We start from the raw sequence: 18,878 nt of genomic DNA on the forward strand, positions 1-18,878 counted from the left end.
ACCCTTTCCCCTGCATTTCCTAATTTGCAAATATTCAAATTGATTCTCTTTACATTGTGGAATTCCAGGCTTTTGTATCAGACAATGTCTTGTTTGTCAAACTCAAATACGTTTATTATAGTGGCCTGTATCCATGTGCTTCCTATAAAAACCACAGCTTTCTGTTAAGAGTGGGTTGTGTGTGGAGGTGTGTGGTGTGTGCACCATATATTGTTTTCCAGGCCTAGGTTATTTACTCCATTTATACCACAATATTATTCTGTATTAGGTTTGACTGTGTCGTTAGCATCAACTCTTAAAATGCTAAATTGAAAGCAGTATGTGCTAAATTGTTTAGAAGAATAAATTCAAGTTGTTCATGGTGATGCTTTCTAAGATTTTATTTTGCTTCCTCTCTCTTTCTCTCTGTCTCCTCACTAAGACAATATGGATGATGATGAAAATAACTTGAAAGAAGCCAGTAGAGACAATCCTGAACCTCTAAAGTGCAAACAATGGCCAAAAGGAACAAAGCGTGGTCTATCTAAGTGGAGACCAAACAAAGAGAGGAAGACTGGATTTAAACTGAACTTGTACACCCCACCAGAAACACCCATGGAGCCCGATGACCAGGTAATAGTGGAAGAACAGAAGGAGACTCCAGCAGACAAAACCAGCCCCGCTCCCACCAGGACTGAGGAGGAGGTCAAGGAAGCTGTGGAACCCCTGCTACCTGGGGACGAAAACAGAAGGGAGGAAACGTGTGCACCTGTAAGTCCAAATAAATCGCCAGGTGAAAAACCTGAAGATGATCTAATCAAACCCGAGGAGGACGAGGAAGAGGAGGAGGAGGAGGAGGAGGAGGAAGAAGAAGGAAATGTAGAAAAAGACCCCTGTGGTGCCCAAAGCCAGGAAAAAGAGGAGCCAGAAGTCTGCACGGACAAAGAAGACCCCGTGCGTTTGGATGATCATGAAGAGGAGGAGGAAGAGGATGAAGAGCCATCTCACAACGAGGGGCATGATGCAGACGATGAAGATGACAGTCACATGGAGTCTGCCGAATCGGAGAAGGAAGAACGCCCAAGAGAAGCCTTCAAAGAAGTGCTAGAAACCCAGGAGGCTTTTTTAGACCTTAGTGTGCAGCCTAGTCATTCAAACGCAGAAGTCCTAATGGACTGCGGCGTTGACCTTACAGCTTCGTGTAACAGTGAACCTAAGGAGCTTGCTGGAGCCACTGAAACCGCCCCTGAATCTGATGAGGAACCCGCAGGAGAACAGGCACAGGAGCAGGACCAAAAGAACAGTGAAGAAGTAGATTCTGAGTTCAAAGAGGGAAACACAGCAACCTTGGAAATCGACTCTGAGACCGTCCAAGCGGTTCAGTCCTTGACCCAGGAGAACAGTGAACAGGACGATACCTTTCAGGATTGTGCCGAGACTCAAGAGGCCTGTAGAAGCCTACAGAACTACACTCACGCAGACCAAAGCCCACAGATCGCCGCCAGTCTAGACGACTGCCAACAGTCAGACCACAGCAGCCCAGTTTCATCCGTCCATTCCCACCCCAGCCAGTCAGTACGTTCTGTCAACAGCCCAAGTGTCCCTGCCCTGGAAAACAGCTATGCCCAAATCAGCCCAGATCAAAATGCCATCTCAGTGCCATCTTTGCAGAACATGGAAACCAGTCCAATGATGGATGTCCCATCCGTTTCAGATCACTCACAGCAAGTCGTAGACAGCGGATTTAGTGACCTGGGCAGTATCGAGAGTACAACTGAGAACTACGAGAACCCAAGCAGCTATGATTCTACTATGGGTGGCAGCATCTGTGGAAACGGCTCTTCACAGAACAGCTGCTCCTATAGCAACCTCACCTCCAGCAATCTGACACAGAGCAGCTGTGCTGTCACCCAGCAGATGTCCAACATCAGTGGGAGCTGCAGCATGCTGCAGCAGACCAGCATCAGCTCTCCCCCGACCTGCAGTGTCAAGTCTCCTCAAGGCTGCGTGGTGGAGAGGCCCCCGAGCAGCAGCCAGCAGCTGGCTCAGTGTAGCATGGCTGCTAACTTCACGCCTCCCATGCAGCTGGCTGAGATCCCCGAGACCGGCAATACCAACCTTGGCTTATATGAACGAATGGGTCAGAGTGATTTTGGGGCTGGGCATTACCCACAGCCGTCAGCCACCTTCAGCCTTGCCAAACTACAGCAGTTAACTAATACACTTATTGATCATTCATTGCCTTACAGCCATTCCGCTGCTGTAACTTCCTATGCAAACAGTGCCTCTTTGTCCACACCATTAAGCAACACAGGGCTTGTTCAGCTTTCTCAGTCTCCACACTCCGTCCCTGGGGGACCCCAAGCACAAGCTACCATGACCCCACCCCCCAACCTGACTCCTCCTCCGATGAATCTGCCACCGCCTCTTTTGCAACGGAACATGGCTGCATCAAACATTGGCATCTCCCACAGCCAAAGACTGCAAACCCAGATTGCCAGCAAGGGCCACGTCTCCATGAGAACCAAATCGGCATCTCTGTCACCAGCCGCTGCCACCCATCAGTCGCAAATCTATGGGCGCTCCCAGACTGTAGCCATGCAGGGTCCGGCTCGGACTTTAACGATGCAAAGAGGCATGAACATGAGTGTGAACTTGATGCCATCCCCAGCCTACAATGTCAACTCTGTGAACATGAACATGAACACTCTCAACGCCATGAATGGGTACAGCATGTCCCAGTCGATGATGAACAGTGGCTACCACAGCAATCATGGCTACATGAATCAGACGCCCCAATACCCTATGCAGATGCAGATGGGCATGATGGGAACCCAGCCATATGCCCAGCAGCCAATGCAGACCCCACCCCACAGTAACATGATGTACACGGCCCCCGGGCATCACGGCTACATGAACCCGGGCATGTCCAAACAGTCTCTCAATGGGTCCTACATGAGAAGGTAGGCAAAATGGGCAGTCACAAAACCCCTGGGCATCACTCTCGGATTGATCTGCACAAATACCTTCGAAGAGTACGATTTCAAAACCAGCAATTGGTGTGAATGCAAAAACATTTGTTGGCACCATTTATTTAAAAAAAAAAAAAAAAGCTGTATGCAGCAGAAAGCCTTATACAAGTTGTTTTTCTTTCTTTTTCCTTTTTTTTTTTTTCCTTTTTCTTTTTTGGTACCTTTGTTTCTGTTCCTTTTATATGAAATTCTCTGCAAAGGAAGGCCTCTCTTTGGACTACAGTTTGGAGGCAGCCACTTGCTGTGCCTGCTTCCATTAAACAATGTGGATATCAAGCCCCATGCCCCAGCCCACCCCCAATTATCTGTTTTAATACTGAACCTAGAGTTTTTTTTTCTTCCCCGTCTACTCCATGTAAATGCCTTTAGCATTTCAGTTATTGTATATTTTGTTTGAGGTGACACTTCAGCATGCCGCTAATGTCTTTGTTAGTGACAGTGCATTTTGTAGTACTGTACAAGTGTTGTGCTAACGGTAAGCCATTTCTTAAGTTTTTTGCCTTGATTAGGGTGCCCTAATTTGAGGGTTTAAAAAAAAACTATATTTTTGTTAATTATAAAACTGTAAAGAGCTATAAAAGCTATTCCCATTTGGTTAGTCAAAAGGGTTTTATTGCTAAATGTTTGGTGTAAAGTTGAGACCCTTTTCCATTTTGGTGACAGATTTCTTTGGGGAAAAAAAGGCAGCTTTCTGTTTTATAAATGCAGACTTCTGTTTATTGAATGAAGCATATCTCAGTGTTTATCTGTCAGGTTTTGAAACATTTCATATATGTCCAAATACTTGGCAGGATTTAAAAAAAAATAGTGAATTTGGTGTAAAGTTGCTATTTTATGGAAATGCCTCTAACTTTACATTTTCATTCCATCTGTAGATTTTTCTATCTTTATAAAATATTGGAGTTATTTTTTAAGGAAAAATAGAGAAGTAGCTTGTGAATAGCTCAAACTAAGCTTACAAATCGCATGTAAAAAAGCAAAAAAGTTATTTGTGTCTGTTTATATTGCTTCCTTTTTTGTAGCCTTTGTACCTGTACAGGGTGACTGTAAGGGCCAAGCAGGAGAGGCGTAATCCTTGTATAAAATAGGAGCCAGCGACACTCTTGTATTTATCTGTTCTCTTTTTAGTCAGTCACTTCAAGAAAAAAAAAAACAAAAAAAACAAAAAAAGCTGTACATTTTAACATAAAATAAATTATGATGAGCCATTTTTAGCCTCTTGTGTCCTGTCATATTATGATTGATAGATAATGACCAATTGAACTGTATCATGTGTCACATCTCAGAACACATACACATTTTGGGAAAATAAATTATTTAGTGTAAATCAGAGTTAAGAGGTTTTCTGATTTGTTTTGACTTTGTGGGAGGGGGTTGGCAATAAATAAGAGTAATATCTAATAAAACCATCACATATACCAAATACCTATTTAATAAATTAATTTATAATGGATTTTAATGCTTTTCATGAAAGTTTATTTTATGCTAGTGCATACCTTCTGTATGCCAATCATTGTCTTTAAAATAAAGTGAATTTGTTTTTTTCTTTTTGACTTTGATCTTCATTTGCAAAGGGATCCTGCCCAAATACCCAGCTGCCTCATTTATACAGTCTGTATAAACTCCCCTCAGGGCCCAGTCCAGTGGTAGCAAACTTCATTTTTTTAAAGATTAATACAAAAAACACCCAATTTGGACTTGTATGTTTGAAAAATCATTTTCTTGAAAAAGGCGTGAAAGTTTTGCTCTGTTGTGAATGAGTGATTGGTTGTTATTTTTTAGAATCTAAAGTTTAGATTCTAAAAAAAAAAAGTTATTGTTCACAAACGTTATCTTAACGGCATTCAGAGAAAGTTCTGTCTGACTGTTAAAACATTTGCTTATTCAAGTGACAGGCCTTGAAATGAATGCTTGACTTGGCACCCATGTGGAAAGGAGGACAGTACATACAGCCCCGAATCATAGGTCCCAATGGAGGGAGGATGCCCGGCAGGGTTTTGCCTTCTGCACTCACCCTTATTATCTTTTCTCACAGTTACGAAGCAGTCTGGGCTTAGTGTCAAGATTTTATCTTTTGGTCCCTTCTCCCCACAACTGCATAGCCAGTGGGGGGAATATCTGTAGTGGCTGAGGAGAGCTTCCAAGAAGACACGTCTGCAAGGGCTGTCATCACCACGAGGAGAAGAGAAGCTTTAAGGTGCTTTGCTGGTAGGAAAGGAAACCTCTCATCCCCCTCCAGAGCAGGAAGCGATGGTGTGCTGCCTGTTGGAATCAACTGCTGGCGTCTGTGTGGGAGCTGCTGAGGATCTTAGCAGCCCAGTGGATCCACACCTCAGGCAAGAGGCTGCCCCAGCCTGGACGTGGGGGTGGGGGCGGGGCGGGGGTGAACCTGGTAACCAGCTGAAGAGAAACCAGGCAGAACCTCCCACAGGGCCCACCTTGAAACCTTCTCATGTTTGGTCTCCTCTTGGGTTAAGTAAGGTTCTTTGGGAACTGAGATGGTCCTCTGTTCCATGTGTTGCAATGGCTTGTAACCACACGCTTGTGGTCTGTGTGGCATCTGGGCTCCCCCCACTCTGCCTGCCTCATAGTCCTCCCGGGAACTTGAGGACAAGTCCCAGTCACTGTTCCAGACCTGCCGCACCATAGTTTAAGAACAGTACTGGGGACTCCTTGTGTTTCACAGGCTCCCTAGGGATTGCGGCATAGCCAGAAAGGGGAGCCCCTCTGCTGGCCCAAAGTCCTAACGTTCATTGACAGAAGGTAAAGGCTTGGTGTAGGAGGGAAACTGCTGATCTGAGGTGGCCTCAGATCACCCTGCCCGCTGCTCTGCACTTCCTTACTCTCACTTAGAGAAATCAGCTTGGCCTTAAATGTGACACCAACGATCTGGGAGAACAGGAGCTTGGATTCATCAGGACTGAAACAGAGTCACCATTAGGTGAGATTCATCAGCAGGCCACATCTTGTAAACCCAGTAATGTGTTCTTTCATTTATAGGAGGCTTAACAAGTGGTTGTCAGTTGCAGCCTTTATTTTTTACCAGCACAAGTGGTACCTACCCAGGTGTGAAGGCATCGGCTTTCCTCGCCAACATCATGTTTTAGAAACAATGGCTCACAAATAGTATCACAGAAACAATGACTCACAAACATCCACCCTATGTAGGAAATGGGGCAGTTTCTCCAATTTACACATGAGGGGATTGAGGCTCAAACAAGCTAACCTAATTGCCCAAACACACTCAGCTGAAATCTGTGAGCAGAAACAAACTGGGTTCTCCCCAAATCGCAGCCCTTTGTCCTAGAACACTTCACTCTGGGAAAAAGCCCTAACCTGTCAAATCTCTGATTTAAAGGCGTAGGTAACAAATACATGATGCTTTTAAAACTGTTAGGTGCTCTACATATATAGGTTACTTTGTTACAAGCAGTACTGGTTTATAGTACAAGTACTGTTATATTCTGAAGCAGGACCTTCAATTTCTCGGTACCCACACTCCTGGTCTTCCTTCCCCCTCCTCCATCTTCTTTCCTGGATCTGCCTCCCAACAAACAAACACTCAGGCCTGGGGCTCCCTCTCTGTCTTCTCTCATTATCTCACCCAGTACAATGACTTCCAACACCACCTCTATGCAGATAATGCCCAGTATTATGTCTCTAGTAGTGGACCTTCCTTTGAGCTCTCTCTAGATTCAAGGTGAAATGACATGGGACACCTTTTGTATGCCTTAGACATGATATAACTGGTGATGTCCAACCCCCTACCCCCATTTCTGGCCCTGTCAACCCCATCTCAGTATTAAGGCACCACCAATAAACCGAATCACTATCTTCTAATTCTCTCACCCCTCCCAGCAGGTTCTGTGTATTCCCCAAGATAATTCCAAAATAATCTTGAATACTAGTCCCCTGGCACTAGCTAGTCCAGACCATCTTCCTCCTTCCTGTCAACAGTTCCACAACCTCCTTACTGGTTGCCTCCTCCCTGCAGTCCATTCTCTCTACTTCAGTCAGGGTGATATTTTTTTCTTTCCAGAGTGATCTTCTTAAAACATAGATCAGACCATTCTGCTGCTTAAAATTCATCGGTGGTTCTTATTTGCACTTGGAATAAAGTCCAATCTCTCTACCCTTCTGCGTCCACCTGCCCTCTCACCCACAAGCTCCAGCTTCACGGATGGGCAGCTCCTGAAACACACCACCTCAGGTTAGAAACACACCACCTCGGGTTAGAAACACACCACCTCGGGTTAGAAACACATCTCTTTGCCACTTTGGTGCCACTTCACCTGTGCTGTTCCTCAGCCTAGAATGTTCCCTCCCCATTTGGCAGGTGCTCTCCTTCAAGTCTCACTCATCCCATCTGCTCAGGTCTTCTTCAACCACCTCATCTAAAGTGGGTTTTTCCCCATCCCATCCCCATGCTTCTCCACCTCAGTACCTGCTTCCCTCATTCCACTTTATCACAGCATACATTTTTGCATTGGCCTCCTAACCCAAATTTTAGCATGTGGTAGGTTCTCAAATACTTGTTGACCAAATGAATATTTTATTTCCGAAGAATTTAAATTCTTTTGCAAAAACTGTTCCTTGGATTTCCCTGGTGGTTCAGTGGTTAAGAATCTCCCTGACGGGTTCGAGCCCTGGTCCGGGAAGATCCCACATGCCGCGGAGCAACTAAGCCCGTGCACCACAACTACTGAGCCTACGCTCTAGAGCCCGCAAGCCACAACTACTGAAGCCCGTGCATCTAGAGCCTGTGCTCCGCAACAAGAGAAGCCACTGAAATGAGAAGGCCGTGCGCCGCAACGAAGAGTAGCCCCCACTCGCCGCAACTAGAGAAAGCCCACGTGCAGCAACGAAGACCCAATGCAGCCAAAAATAAATACATTTATTAAAGAAAAGAAAAACTTCTGTTCCTCCTTTCCCCTACCCCTGGCTCCCATCTTAAAGAGACCAGACCTCCAACTTATGCTTTCCTCAGCAGGACTTACAGCCCCACAAAGAGGTGGGAACGTGTGGGAAGGTTGGAGAGAGAACACCGAAAGAGCACTCCAGGAACACCAGCACTGGACCTGTCCTTCCCACATACGGATTCATTTAAATGTAAATACTTCATTATGATGGATAAAAGTTAACATTTTATTAAAATGGAAATCTTTCTTTCTGGATAAGTAATAGATCAGACCTAGGAGATAACTGAGTTTAGAGGGGGCTATTGGGATCCTATGACGGGAAGGTCTAGGTAGGGGCCACTAGAATCCCTTTTGGTCTACATCTCTTTCCCAAAAGCCTGTGTATATGGCTCCCCTTACACCCAAATCTGAGTCATTATGAGGACCCATTATGGGCCAAGGTGACCATCCCAGAGCAGATACTAGGCAATCCCAGGAAGCCCTACCAGCCACAGGGGCCCAGGCCACAGGTCCTCCTCTCTGGCACAAAAGCAGGGCAGCCGCCCTAAGGTTACAGGGTGACCCTCGGGTGGCTTTACAAAGCTGCTGAGCCCCTAGTGGGTCCCTTTTCCTGTTTTCCCCGTAGGCCTTTATCAGGCAGTTTTGATTTCTGGTCCTGGACTGCTGGCATCTCCATAAGCATCTCTCTCTGGGTTCTGTCTGGTTTCTAGCTCCTGGTTCTAGAAGCCATCTCTCCCCGCTTGGTGCCTGCTGCTGTTTTCTCCTCAAGAATGAGAATCACGCCATCATGGTGACTGGCTTAGCTCTCAGCGGCGGGGGCATCTCCACACCTGAGCTCACCCGGCTGCCTGGTTCTCTCATTCCAGGGCAAACACATTTGCAAATACTTTCTTCGGGGACTGAAAACAAGCTCATGTTGCTTTGACTAGAATCAAAGCAAAATAAGCTTCCCCAAGTTCCGGTCCCCCAAAGATTGTCTCCTTCCAAAATTATAAAGTCAAACTCTTGTTCAAATTTACCAGAATTTGTTGAATTTTTCTGGGTAGTGGCGCCTCTGGCTAAGATTCTGAACAGCCCTGGCTCCCTGAGGAAGGTAGGGGAGCCCAAAGCGGGCGGCCTCTATGCAGGGGGCCGCCACTCCCTACCCCTACCAGATGAATTGCTCTCTGCCTCTTCCACAGAGCAGCATCTATGGATGGTGACCTGAGCCTGGGGATTCCATCGAAAGGAAGATGCAGGAGCCGCCGGTAAGGAAACGCGCGTCCTCCCCATGCCCACCCCCCACCCCAGACAGCCGACTGACTAACAAGCGGTGCAAACTCTCCTGTAACAGCTCTCGCAGGCACTTTTCTGTGGTTAGAAAATAGTTATATTTTTAAATTATTTTTTAAAGAATGTGACTTTCAGACAAAGCCAAATATTTAATCACAGCACAATGTATACGCATCTTTAAATCCTTTTCCGCATTCGTCTTACCAACAACAACAACAAAAAAAAAAAAACAGAAAAATGGCGCATGCGTGCTCACTTGTAGCCAGTTCCGCTGGGAAGCCCGTCTGCCCCATTTTGCTGTGAAGCCAAGTGCTGGCCTCCTACCGGAGGCCGCTATGAATTACCCCCTCTGTTCACCGGCCCCTGGGAAGTTTAAGATTCTTTGGAAGGAGTCAAGCTTTGGTTTCACGTCCCTTCTCTGTGACAAAGGAAGTCACAGGCCAGAGCTATTTTCAACCTTGCCCCTTCATTCCCGAGTATCCTGCTCACCCCGTGAGGGGGCCTTACAGCTCCGCACCGTCCGCGCCGCGCCGGGCCTGTCGCCTCTGCTGCACCAGTTGCTTGTCCAGTTCCCGGAGCTGCTTCAGAAAGCCCCGGTTGGGTAGGACACAGCGGTTCTTGGCCACTTGTTGGATGGCGTCCACCAGGGTCATGTTCCTGTGGATCATCAGGTAGGCCAGGACGAGAGTCGCCGACCGGCTGCGGCCCATGGCGCAGTGAACCAGGATCTTATCTGCAGTGGAGTGGGGAGAAGAAACACCCGCGTTGTAGGGGCAGGGTGGCCTGGAGGGTGGGGCATAGGTGTGAGGCTCACGCAGAGCCAGCTCAGATCCTGACTCTCCCACTATTGTAGGACCCTGGGCAGGTTACTGAGTGGCTGGGAGCCCCAGCTTCCCCATTTGTACAATGGGGATACTGTCAGTATCCTCTTCATTAGGGTCGGTGTGAAGACAATTGGTGCAAAGCAACTTGGTACACTGCTTGGTGCATATTAAAGGTTCAATAAGTCACAGATGTTATTATTGTTGCCTCGGTGAGGAGGAGGTGGGATTGAAACTGATGCTTCATACCTGCCAAAGCACCTCCAAGGGAGAGCCTTATGAGTTTTTTTAACGCTCACTTTTCATTTATTTATATTTATAATATATTCATATTATTTATTTACTTAATGCTTACTTATTTTGAATAGGGCAGCCACTAGGGTTCGGATTTCAAAAGGTATAAAATGATGGCATTGAAAAGCCTCCCTTGCACCCACCTCCTCAGTTCCCCAAAGCAACAAGTATTACCACTTTCTTCTTCCGGAGAATTATCTGTGCATATACATAGCAAAAACATATTTTTTCTCTTCTTTTCTTGCCCAAAAGGTAGCAAGCTTTACAAACTTTTCTATACCTTGCTTCTTCCATTTAACAGTGTATCTTGGAGACCTTTGTATATCAGTCTCTGAAGAGTTCTCTCTTTGTTATTTTTTCTTGTGGCTGCACAGAGTTCCTCTGTATGGATGAACCATAATCCACTTTGAACGGGATGCATTCCATCCCGTCCACGGCTGCAGGTGGATTGTGGAGGAATGCAGGCTTTCTGCACCATTTGCAGTGCTGCTGCATTTGACCTCGGATAAGGAGAGAGCACCCACAGTCCCAAAGGGCCCTTTGAGGGGCCGAGACAGAGGGTGTAGTCTGCTTGCCGTGGAGTCTGTGAGCATTCACGTGGCCTCAGGAGCCTGCAGAGCCCTGGCCTTCTCTCTTGCAGTCCTGGGTTCGAGATCGGTTCTGCTACTAACCACCTGGGTGTGGGGTAAGCCACTCAGCCTGTGGCGCCTCTACTTCCTCAACTGTCAAAAGGGGCAGCAACCTCAGATCAGCTGTGAGCAAAGCCAATTCAGTAAAAATCACACGGTCAGATTTTTTAAAAATTAAAATAGTTTTATTGTGTCATGTGGTATAACCAGGGGATGAATATTCTTACAGCTTAGGTGACCAAATTGTCATCTAGATCAGCGGTTCTCTAAGCATGAGCCAAGACCCTGGGGGTTCCCAAGGTACTCTGAGGAGATCTGTGGAGTTAACATTATTTTCAAAATAGTACTGCGGCGGTGCTTGTCTCTTTCACTGTTTTGACATTTGCACTGATGGTACAAAGGCAGTGGTGGGAAGAACTGCTGGTGCCTTAGCGTGAATTATGGCAGGGACACTGAACTGTAGTAGTAATCGTTGCATTCACCACCAAGCACTCTTGGGGAAAAAACAAGCCAATTTCCCTTAAGAATATCTTTGATGAAGCAGTAAAAATTAATTTTATCGAATTTCAGCCCTTGATTACACTTCTTAATATTCTGTGTGATGAAATGGGACGTGTACATAAAGCACTCTGGCTGCATACCGAAGTACGATTGTTATCTCAAGGAAAAGCTTATGGGAGATTGAGTTGCAAGATGAATTAGCCACTGTTTCATGAAACACCGTTTTTACTTAAAAGAGTAAATGACAGAAAAACCATGGTAATTCAAACTTGGGTATTTGGTAGACTTTTTCTCGAAGGTGAACAAAGTGAGCCTGTCACATCAAAGAAAACAATTGAGAGTATCCATTGCCAGTGATAAAATGCAAGCTTTCAAGCAAAAATTAGAATTTTGGAAAACTTGTATCTACTGTGAGATTGACAGTTTCACAATACTCTTAAGATTTTTCTGTTAGGATCGGCAGTCATATTAACAAATGTGTCTTCTGACAATGTACAGTGAAAGTGTCAACATTTGGAAGATCTGCATAACTTAGTGAACAAGATTTTCCACATAACCAATGTGAGATATTACAAAGTCATGTGTGGGTAAAAAATCCATTCAAAATGCAAGAGAGACCAATGGATTTTCATGTAACAGAGTACGAAGTTTATAGATATGGTTTCAGATTCCACATCACAACTCACCTTTAAGACGCTATCACTTGTCAAGTTTTGGTGTAGTATCAAAGAGGAATATCCACAGTTTTCTGAAAAGGCTGTTAACATATCCCTTCCTTTTCCAGCTATATATCTGAGTAAGGCTGGATTTTCTCCATATACTTCCACCAAAACACTGTATCACGACAGACTGAATGCAGAAGCAGATATAAAAACCCACCTGGATTCTCATAAGCCTAACATCAAAGAGATTTGCAAAAATGTAAAATAATGCCATGCTTCTCCCTACTTTATTTTGGAAAATATAATTTTTTTCATAAAAATATGTTAATATGCAGTGGGTTCACTTTATTAGTTTTAAATAAATATTTTTACAATTTTCAGTTCTTATTTCTAATAGAGTAGATATTGATAGATCTACCCTACATAAATGCTCTTTGAGGCCTTCAGTAATTTTTAGGAGTGTGAAAGGGATCTGAGACCATAAAGTTTGAGAACTGGAAGATCTAGAAGCATCTCCACACCAGACTTCCCTGGTGGTCCGGTGGTTAAGAATCCCCCTGCCAATGCAGGAGACATGGGTTCGAGCCCTGGTCTGGGAAGATCCCACATACCACAGGGCAACTAAGCCGGTGCACCACAACTACTGAGCCCATGCTTTAGAGCCCGTGAGCCACAACTACTGAAGCCCATGCGCCTAGAGCCCGTGCTCCGCAACAAGAGAAGCCATCACAGTGAGAAGCCCATGCACCACAATGAAGAGTAGCTCCCGCTCGCCACGACTACACAACTAGAGAAAGCCCTCCACAAGAAAAAAGCTCCCTTCCGCCACTATCATGGCAACATCTGGGCCGAATGAGAAATCACCATGAGAAGCAGCTTTCCATCCTTCAGGCCTCCATTTGGTGGCACTCGAGCTCACAAAGCACCTCAACATGTTTTATCTCATTTCATCCTTAATACAACCATCAAGATTTCATCATCCTCATCCCTGCTTTACAGATGGGGAAAGAGTCGAGGCGAAATGACTGCTAGAGGTCACCCAGAATGATGGTGCCATCTCTAAAAATAGTTAAAAGCAACTTGTTATTGAGACCCTACTGTGTGGTGGCTACTTGCTGCTGTGCTCTGGGGACAGAAAAAGTAATGAGACTAGCGTCTCTGGCTGTCCCCAGCACTGCCACCACTGCCATCCCAGTGGCGGCCCTCTCCTGTGGTTCTGGGATCCCTTTGCTGGGGTCAAGCTGGCTGGGGCACCTTGAGCTGTGTGACCCCAGTGCTGTCCCTGTTCCTGATTCTTATGCCTGAGGCCTGGAAGGATGACCAAGGAGACACTCACAGACATCACTGGGTTTATGGAGCGCCAGCAGGAGATGAGAAGAGCTTGGCAAAGAACACTTCTGAATGGACGTGGCTCCCCGTGTCCCTCTCACCTCCACTCCCCACTTGCCTCATGGGACCAAGCCCAGGACAGCAGTGATGGTCAGCAACTGTGGCACCATGAGCCGTGCAAGTGGGCCCAATACCAGGCACCAGGATTCTCTTTCCCCACCCACCCCAGCTGGAGAGGCCTGCACACCCTGCCCTATGGTAAGGACCCTGCTGGTGGCCTTTCCACACACACAGTGCTGACACAGAAGGTGCCCATAAAGAACTTAATTTTATCACGATTCGTTTCCACGAATCTCCACAGGCTAACCATGCAGGCCTCCAGTCCCCATCGCTGAGCTGCAAGAGTGTGGCCGCCTTCCCCCCCCCCCCCCCCGCCCCGTGCACCTGGGCCAGAAAGGCCAGAGGGCGAGAAGCAGGGCGGCTTCTTCAGTGCTGGGTGGGGTTTGGAGGCGGCTGGCCCAGCTCATGGACATGACTGTCCTCCTGGACTGGAACGTCTACCTCTGGCATTCTAATCCCCACAGACTGTTCCAGAGGCTGCCTGGCCCCTTGCCAGCTCTGCTGATAACTAAAGCGTTTCTTCCTCCCCTGGCAAAAAGGGTAATTCTTTCTGTCATGACTAAAGACTTGAAACAGACGAAAGCTGTAGTTCATTAAGTCTTTAGGGAGCCTGAAGTCTGTTAAGCGGGAGGGGGGGAGGGGAGAGAGAAGGGGAAGGGGATGGGGGTCCTCCGCTCCAGCAGAAGGCCCTCCCGGCTGAACTTTGCTTTCACGACAGCAGCACTAATGCCGTCAGCCGTGTGAGCTTGGTGGGCCTCCTAGGGTAGAGGACCCGTCCCCAGACTCTCAGGGCACTGTTCCCTCTTTGCTCTGTGGCTCTGCTAAGCACCACCCTTTGGGGCCCAGCATTGGATGGTGAGAAACTGCTCTCAGGAGAGTTCAGGAGACATGCAAGGAAGGCTGCATTCAGCCTGTTCACAGCATGGTCCATACCAGAGGAAGCCGAAGGGAGCATTGTCAGGCTTGGCATTTTCTAGGTCGGTGGCTTTCACACTTTTTTGTGTGACAACCGCCTCCCGCCCCCCGCAAATCATAAAATTCACAGCTAACAAGTACATGGGTTCAGCCTACCCCATATCTTCCAAGCACTTTATATGTTCATTGTAGTCAGTCCTCAGAACAACCTGATGAGGTAGATGAAATTAGTATCCCTGTTTTATCGAGGAGGTAGCTAAAGTGCAGAGAAGCAATGTGTCTGAGTCACACAGCTGGGAAGTGGCAGGACTATGATTCAAGCCCAGGCCACTGAAGCCAGAGGACTTAGATATTAAGGGGGCTTCACAGGTACGTGTGTATCAGACAAGACTTTCACAAACAATTTGTGCTTTTTTTACATGCAGTGTACGCTGATGTCTTCTATTCTTTCCTAATCTTTTCAATTTTTTTTTTAAAGAAATCCTAGTCAAAGCCACGAAATTGATTTTATAACCCACTGATAGGCCACAATTTATGTTTGAAAAATGATGGTTTCAATTAAATATTTCTCCTTTGGCCTTCACCAAAAGGTGAATTCCCGCAATCTTATGAAGAAAAGCCAAATTCAGAACCTCTGCTGTTTACCTAATGGCACGTTTTCACTGGCAACCAGAAGGTGGGTCTCTGTCACTCAAATCAGACGTATAGGCTAAGCCTGTTATCACCAACCACCCCCCTGACTTCCTTGGTTTGTGTGGGATGCCCTTTGTCTCCCACTCACTACCTTGGAACCTGCAAAAGCAGAGTTCCTACTTCTCCCAAAATAGTTCTGCACACATGGAAGTCCTCAGAAAAAGGATGCATGGCATGTTTTAGAACTGCCAGGGGGCAGGCTTGTATGTGCTGCAGTGGGTCAGGATACCCTTAAAATACCCTGAAAATCTGGTCTGATTAAAGCTCAGAAGCGCCAGAGAAACAGCCTCTTGCTCAAACACAGACTTCATTTATTTCTTCAAACCTACCGTATCCATAATAGATTGTAACATGGCTTCCAAAGCAGCCTGTGGACTGTTTGTTCAAGTAAAAGAAAGAATAAAAGGAGAGTGGTGATACTAAAATCTGATCTTTAGAGCCGCATGGTATCCGCCCTGGGATTTCTTAGAAGATTTCATTAAATTAAAACCACAGTAACTCAGCTCTGAGGATGCTGTGCCAGGAGCAGTGAAGGCAGTCCAAATGGGGCTCCCGAGGCAGTATGTTGTCCGTACTTCTTTTTCTGATGAAGAAGGACAAGTTCAGTTGTTTTAGATCCTATAACCAGCTGGAATGTCTCACCTTCCATGATATTGGGTGACCTCTTATACAGCAAAGTCACCAGATGCTCAAAATAAGGACAAAGGACTCTTCCGTGAGGCCTGAGTGACAGAAGCGATGCCCGTTGGCCCCTGATTAACTCTGTGACCCTCAGCACATCAGCTGGCTTCTCTGCGTCTCTGTTTCCCCAGCTCTCAGGGCAGAACACTGGACTAGATTATCTCTAAGATTTCTCAAGAGTGTCTGAGGTTGCCTGGTGAGTTCTTTCGGAAGGGTCAGATCAGGGCAGGGCAGACACAGGGGTGGACCCCATGTGGCAGATTACAGACCACAGGTACAGCTCTGCAGCACCACAAGGGATGCTTTTCAAAAAGAGGGAACGAGACTGGCTGTGAGGAGCCGTGGTGGGAAACGCTATACACTAAGCTGAAGCTAGCCAAGGAAGAACAGGAAAGACAGAGCGAGGAAAAGGACATGCCTTTGCCTTTTGGCCAGACTGTCCATCAACACCTCTTACATCAAGAGTATAATAAGGAATATACGAGTGCGTCTGGCTCCTAAAATGCTACAGGAGTGTCCCGTGGTTTTCCAGGGAGTGACTAGACCCGTCCAGGCTGCCTACTGCCTGTGCCATACATGCTGAGCACACGCCATCTCCACGTATGGAGTCTCTGACAATGCTGACGAGTTTTTTATTTTGTTACTCTGACTACTCAGGGCACAGGTTACAAACTGATGGCCACTGGGTTTCTTTTGTCTGGGCTGTGCCGCGTTTTAAGAGATTTTCAATTTGTTGCCAACACTTAAAATTTGAGCAATTTTACGTTAAAATCCAGATTGGAGACTTTTCCTGAAAAGTCAGATCTACCACATTGGCACTGATTCTCACAAGACAATCATTGGTTGGGACTGAGTAGCAGCTGTCCCCTTTGGAGGGGATATGGGGCTCTCAGCTCAGCCACAATCACCCTCTCCCCTCACTCCGCGGCCACACGCAGCCAGCGTCATCCATTTATGGCCTCTGCCTGGTCCTGAAGGGTTGGGGTTTGAGCCCTCAGCTTGAGGAATTCTTTAGATATGCAAATACAAAGGGCACAGAGAAGGGAGTCTGGCCTCCCACTGGCAACAGGGTCCTGTCCTGCTTCCCATCCCTAGCCAGCTGGGCGAGGCCCACACTCCCTGCATGTCCTCTGACCTGTGGATATGCTTTTCCCTCTTGACTGTTTCTCGGCTAGGTGCTTGCAACCACCCGGTCTACCTGTCGCGATCCACACCAGCCTGACATCTCCACATCGATGCTCTGAGATCTGTCCAGGCCTAAACATAAGACCCCAAAGCCCATTCTTTCCTAATCCGGCAGTGGGGGCAGACTCTAAAATGGCATGCCAGGATCCCGGCAGGCTGTCCTATGCGTGTATCATACCACTGTAGTTCAAAGTTGGAATGTCTTTTTTTCATTTTTTTTTTTTACCCCCTCTGGGGGTTGGAAACTTTATGATGATGATGTGCACGTGCTGGTGTGGTTGTGTGCTTCGTGGTGCGAGACCTCTCTTTATCAAACACATCTGACAGCCTGCTGTGCACCAGGTTCTAGGCTAAGTGCTTTTTGTGGGTTACTGCTGATCCTCATTATAACCTTTCAAGGTAAATATTTTCATCACCGGATGGAGAAAGCAAGTCTTAGAAATCACATTTTTGTGCAGTGTGAATTTGAATGCAGCCTTGTCTTCTCCAAAGCCTTCCAGGCCCCTTGCATTGAGGGGATGGTTGAAGATATAGTAACGGCAAGTTGAGCACATTAAACAGAATCGGAAGGATCGTGTGGTGGTAGCTTTTTGTTTTTTCATGTCAAATATGTTTTCAGTTAACTTCAAATACTGTGAGGCGAATTTCACCTTATGGTGATGAGTCAGAGTCCAGTTGCTTTTTTGATCCTGCTTGGAAACCCAGAATGTGCCTAACTCAAAAGATGGTCCATAAATAGACTCATAAAAAGGATGACTTTGAAATGAGGTATCCCCTAAGACAAGAACTTCAGCTCTGTGGGTTTTTTTTTTTTTTCCTTCCCTCTGTCATAACCTTCTGAGCCAAAATAAAGACAAACTCTGGGACTGTCCAGCAGACGTGGCCTAGGCCCAGCTGCAGGTTGCAGTTCCTGAAACAGGCCCGTTGGTCAGTCACTGAGTCTTGTAATCCCAACCACTTGTGGTAAGAAAGGCCTTTAGTAACTGTATACCCTGAATTATGTGATGGCCCCATAAAAGGGTGTGACACGTGGGGCTGAAGTCAGAGCACAGATCAGGGAGTTGAAGTCCCTCTGGCCTCTGTGGAATGTCACCGAGATACATCCTGCAGTAATCATGGCATATTGGCTCAGCCAGATGCATACCTACACTATGCCCTTCTCTCCAGAGTAGCCTTGTAGACTTTACCTGGATTAGGGCCGCTAAAACTGCATTTTGGCTACGAGGACTAGTACTGTGATTTAAAAGACGGTTAATTAACTTTGGGAAACTTGGACATCATGAGTGTAAAACTCAGATTCTCAAATATAGTTTGCCACTTAGAAAGAATAGGTTGTCAGCTTTCTACAGGAGGGTTCACTAGACTGAATATGACTGGGGTGGGAGGATGAGGGAGGCAGGTATGAACTTGGTTGGCTGGCAGGAGAATCTGAAGTCTCCCCTAGATTCCCACTCAAGTCAGCTCCCTGAGGGTTTTCGAGCATCAAGGCCCTTGGCTATTAGTCTGGTCTGGACCCAGGCACAATTAGCACCTTGGCAGCATCCCACCGTTGAGGGCTCCCAACCACCCCTGGCGTTCAAAAGATGTCTGCTGTGCCTCAGGGAAGACAGATTCAGGCCAAAGGCCTCTCCTCTGAGCCCTCCTGATTCTGATTTCCCATAGCGGCAACCAAGGGCCAGACCCCAGCAGCAGCAAGCTCAGTGGTGCTCACAGCCTCCGGGGGAGCAGACATTTCCAGCAACCCTGGCAGGGCGGGATTTGCAAGGGGAGGTTACTTAAAGTGTGCAGATGCCTCTTCCCACCAGGCTGAGGGGCGGGGCCTCAGGCTGGGGGTGGGGCCTCGGGC

The 18,878-nt window shown here is 46.8% G+C and overlaps 2 protein-coding genes across 3 annotated transcripts in view; one reads left to right on the forward strand and one right to left on the reverse strand.

Moving 5' to 3' along the window:
• The window catches only part of KAT6B (lysine acetyltransferase 6B), a 179,033-nt gene extending 174,820 nt beyond the window's left edge, over positions 1–4,213 (forward strand). Inside the window, 1 exon segment of the mRNA XM_029244861.1 lies at positions 422–4,213. Coding sequence (XP_029100694.1) covers positions 422–2,946 — 2,525 coding nt within the window. The 3' untranslated portion in view covers positions 2,947–4,213.
• Positions 4,214–9,663: 5,450 nt separating this feature from the next.
• The window catches only part of DUPD1 (dual specificity phosphatase and pro isomerase domain containing 1), a 35,096-nt gene continuing 25,881 nt past the window's right edge, over positions 9,664–18,878 (reverse strand). The window contains exon 4 of one of the 2 annotated variants that reach the window (XM_029201045.1): positions 9,664–9,935. In XM_029201045.1, the coding sequence (XP_029056878.1) occupies positions 9,706–9,935 (230 nt within the window). In that variant the 3' untranslated portion in view covers positions 9,664–9,705. Of the gene's footprint in view, positions 9,936–18,361; positions 18,853–18,878 lie in introns of those variants that run through there. The other variant, XM_029201046.1, reaches the window with a different exon arrangement.

Source organism: Monodon monoceros, unplaced genomic scaffold, assembly GCF_005190385.1.
Source record: "Monodon monoceros isolate NGI ecotype Baffin Bay Population unplaced genomic scaffold, NGI_Narwhal_1 Super_Scaffold_4, whole genome shotgun sequence".
NCBI lineage: Eukaryota > Metazoa > Chordata > Mammalia > Artiodactyla > Monodontidae > Monodon > Monodon monoceros.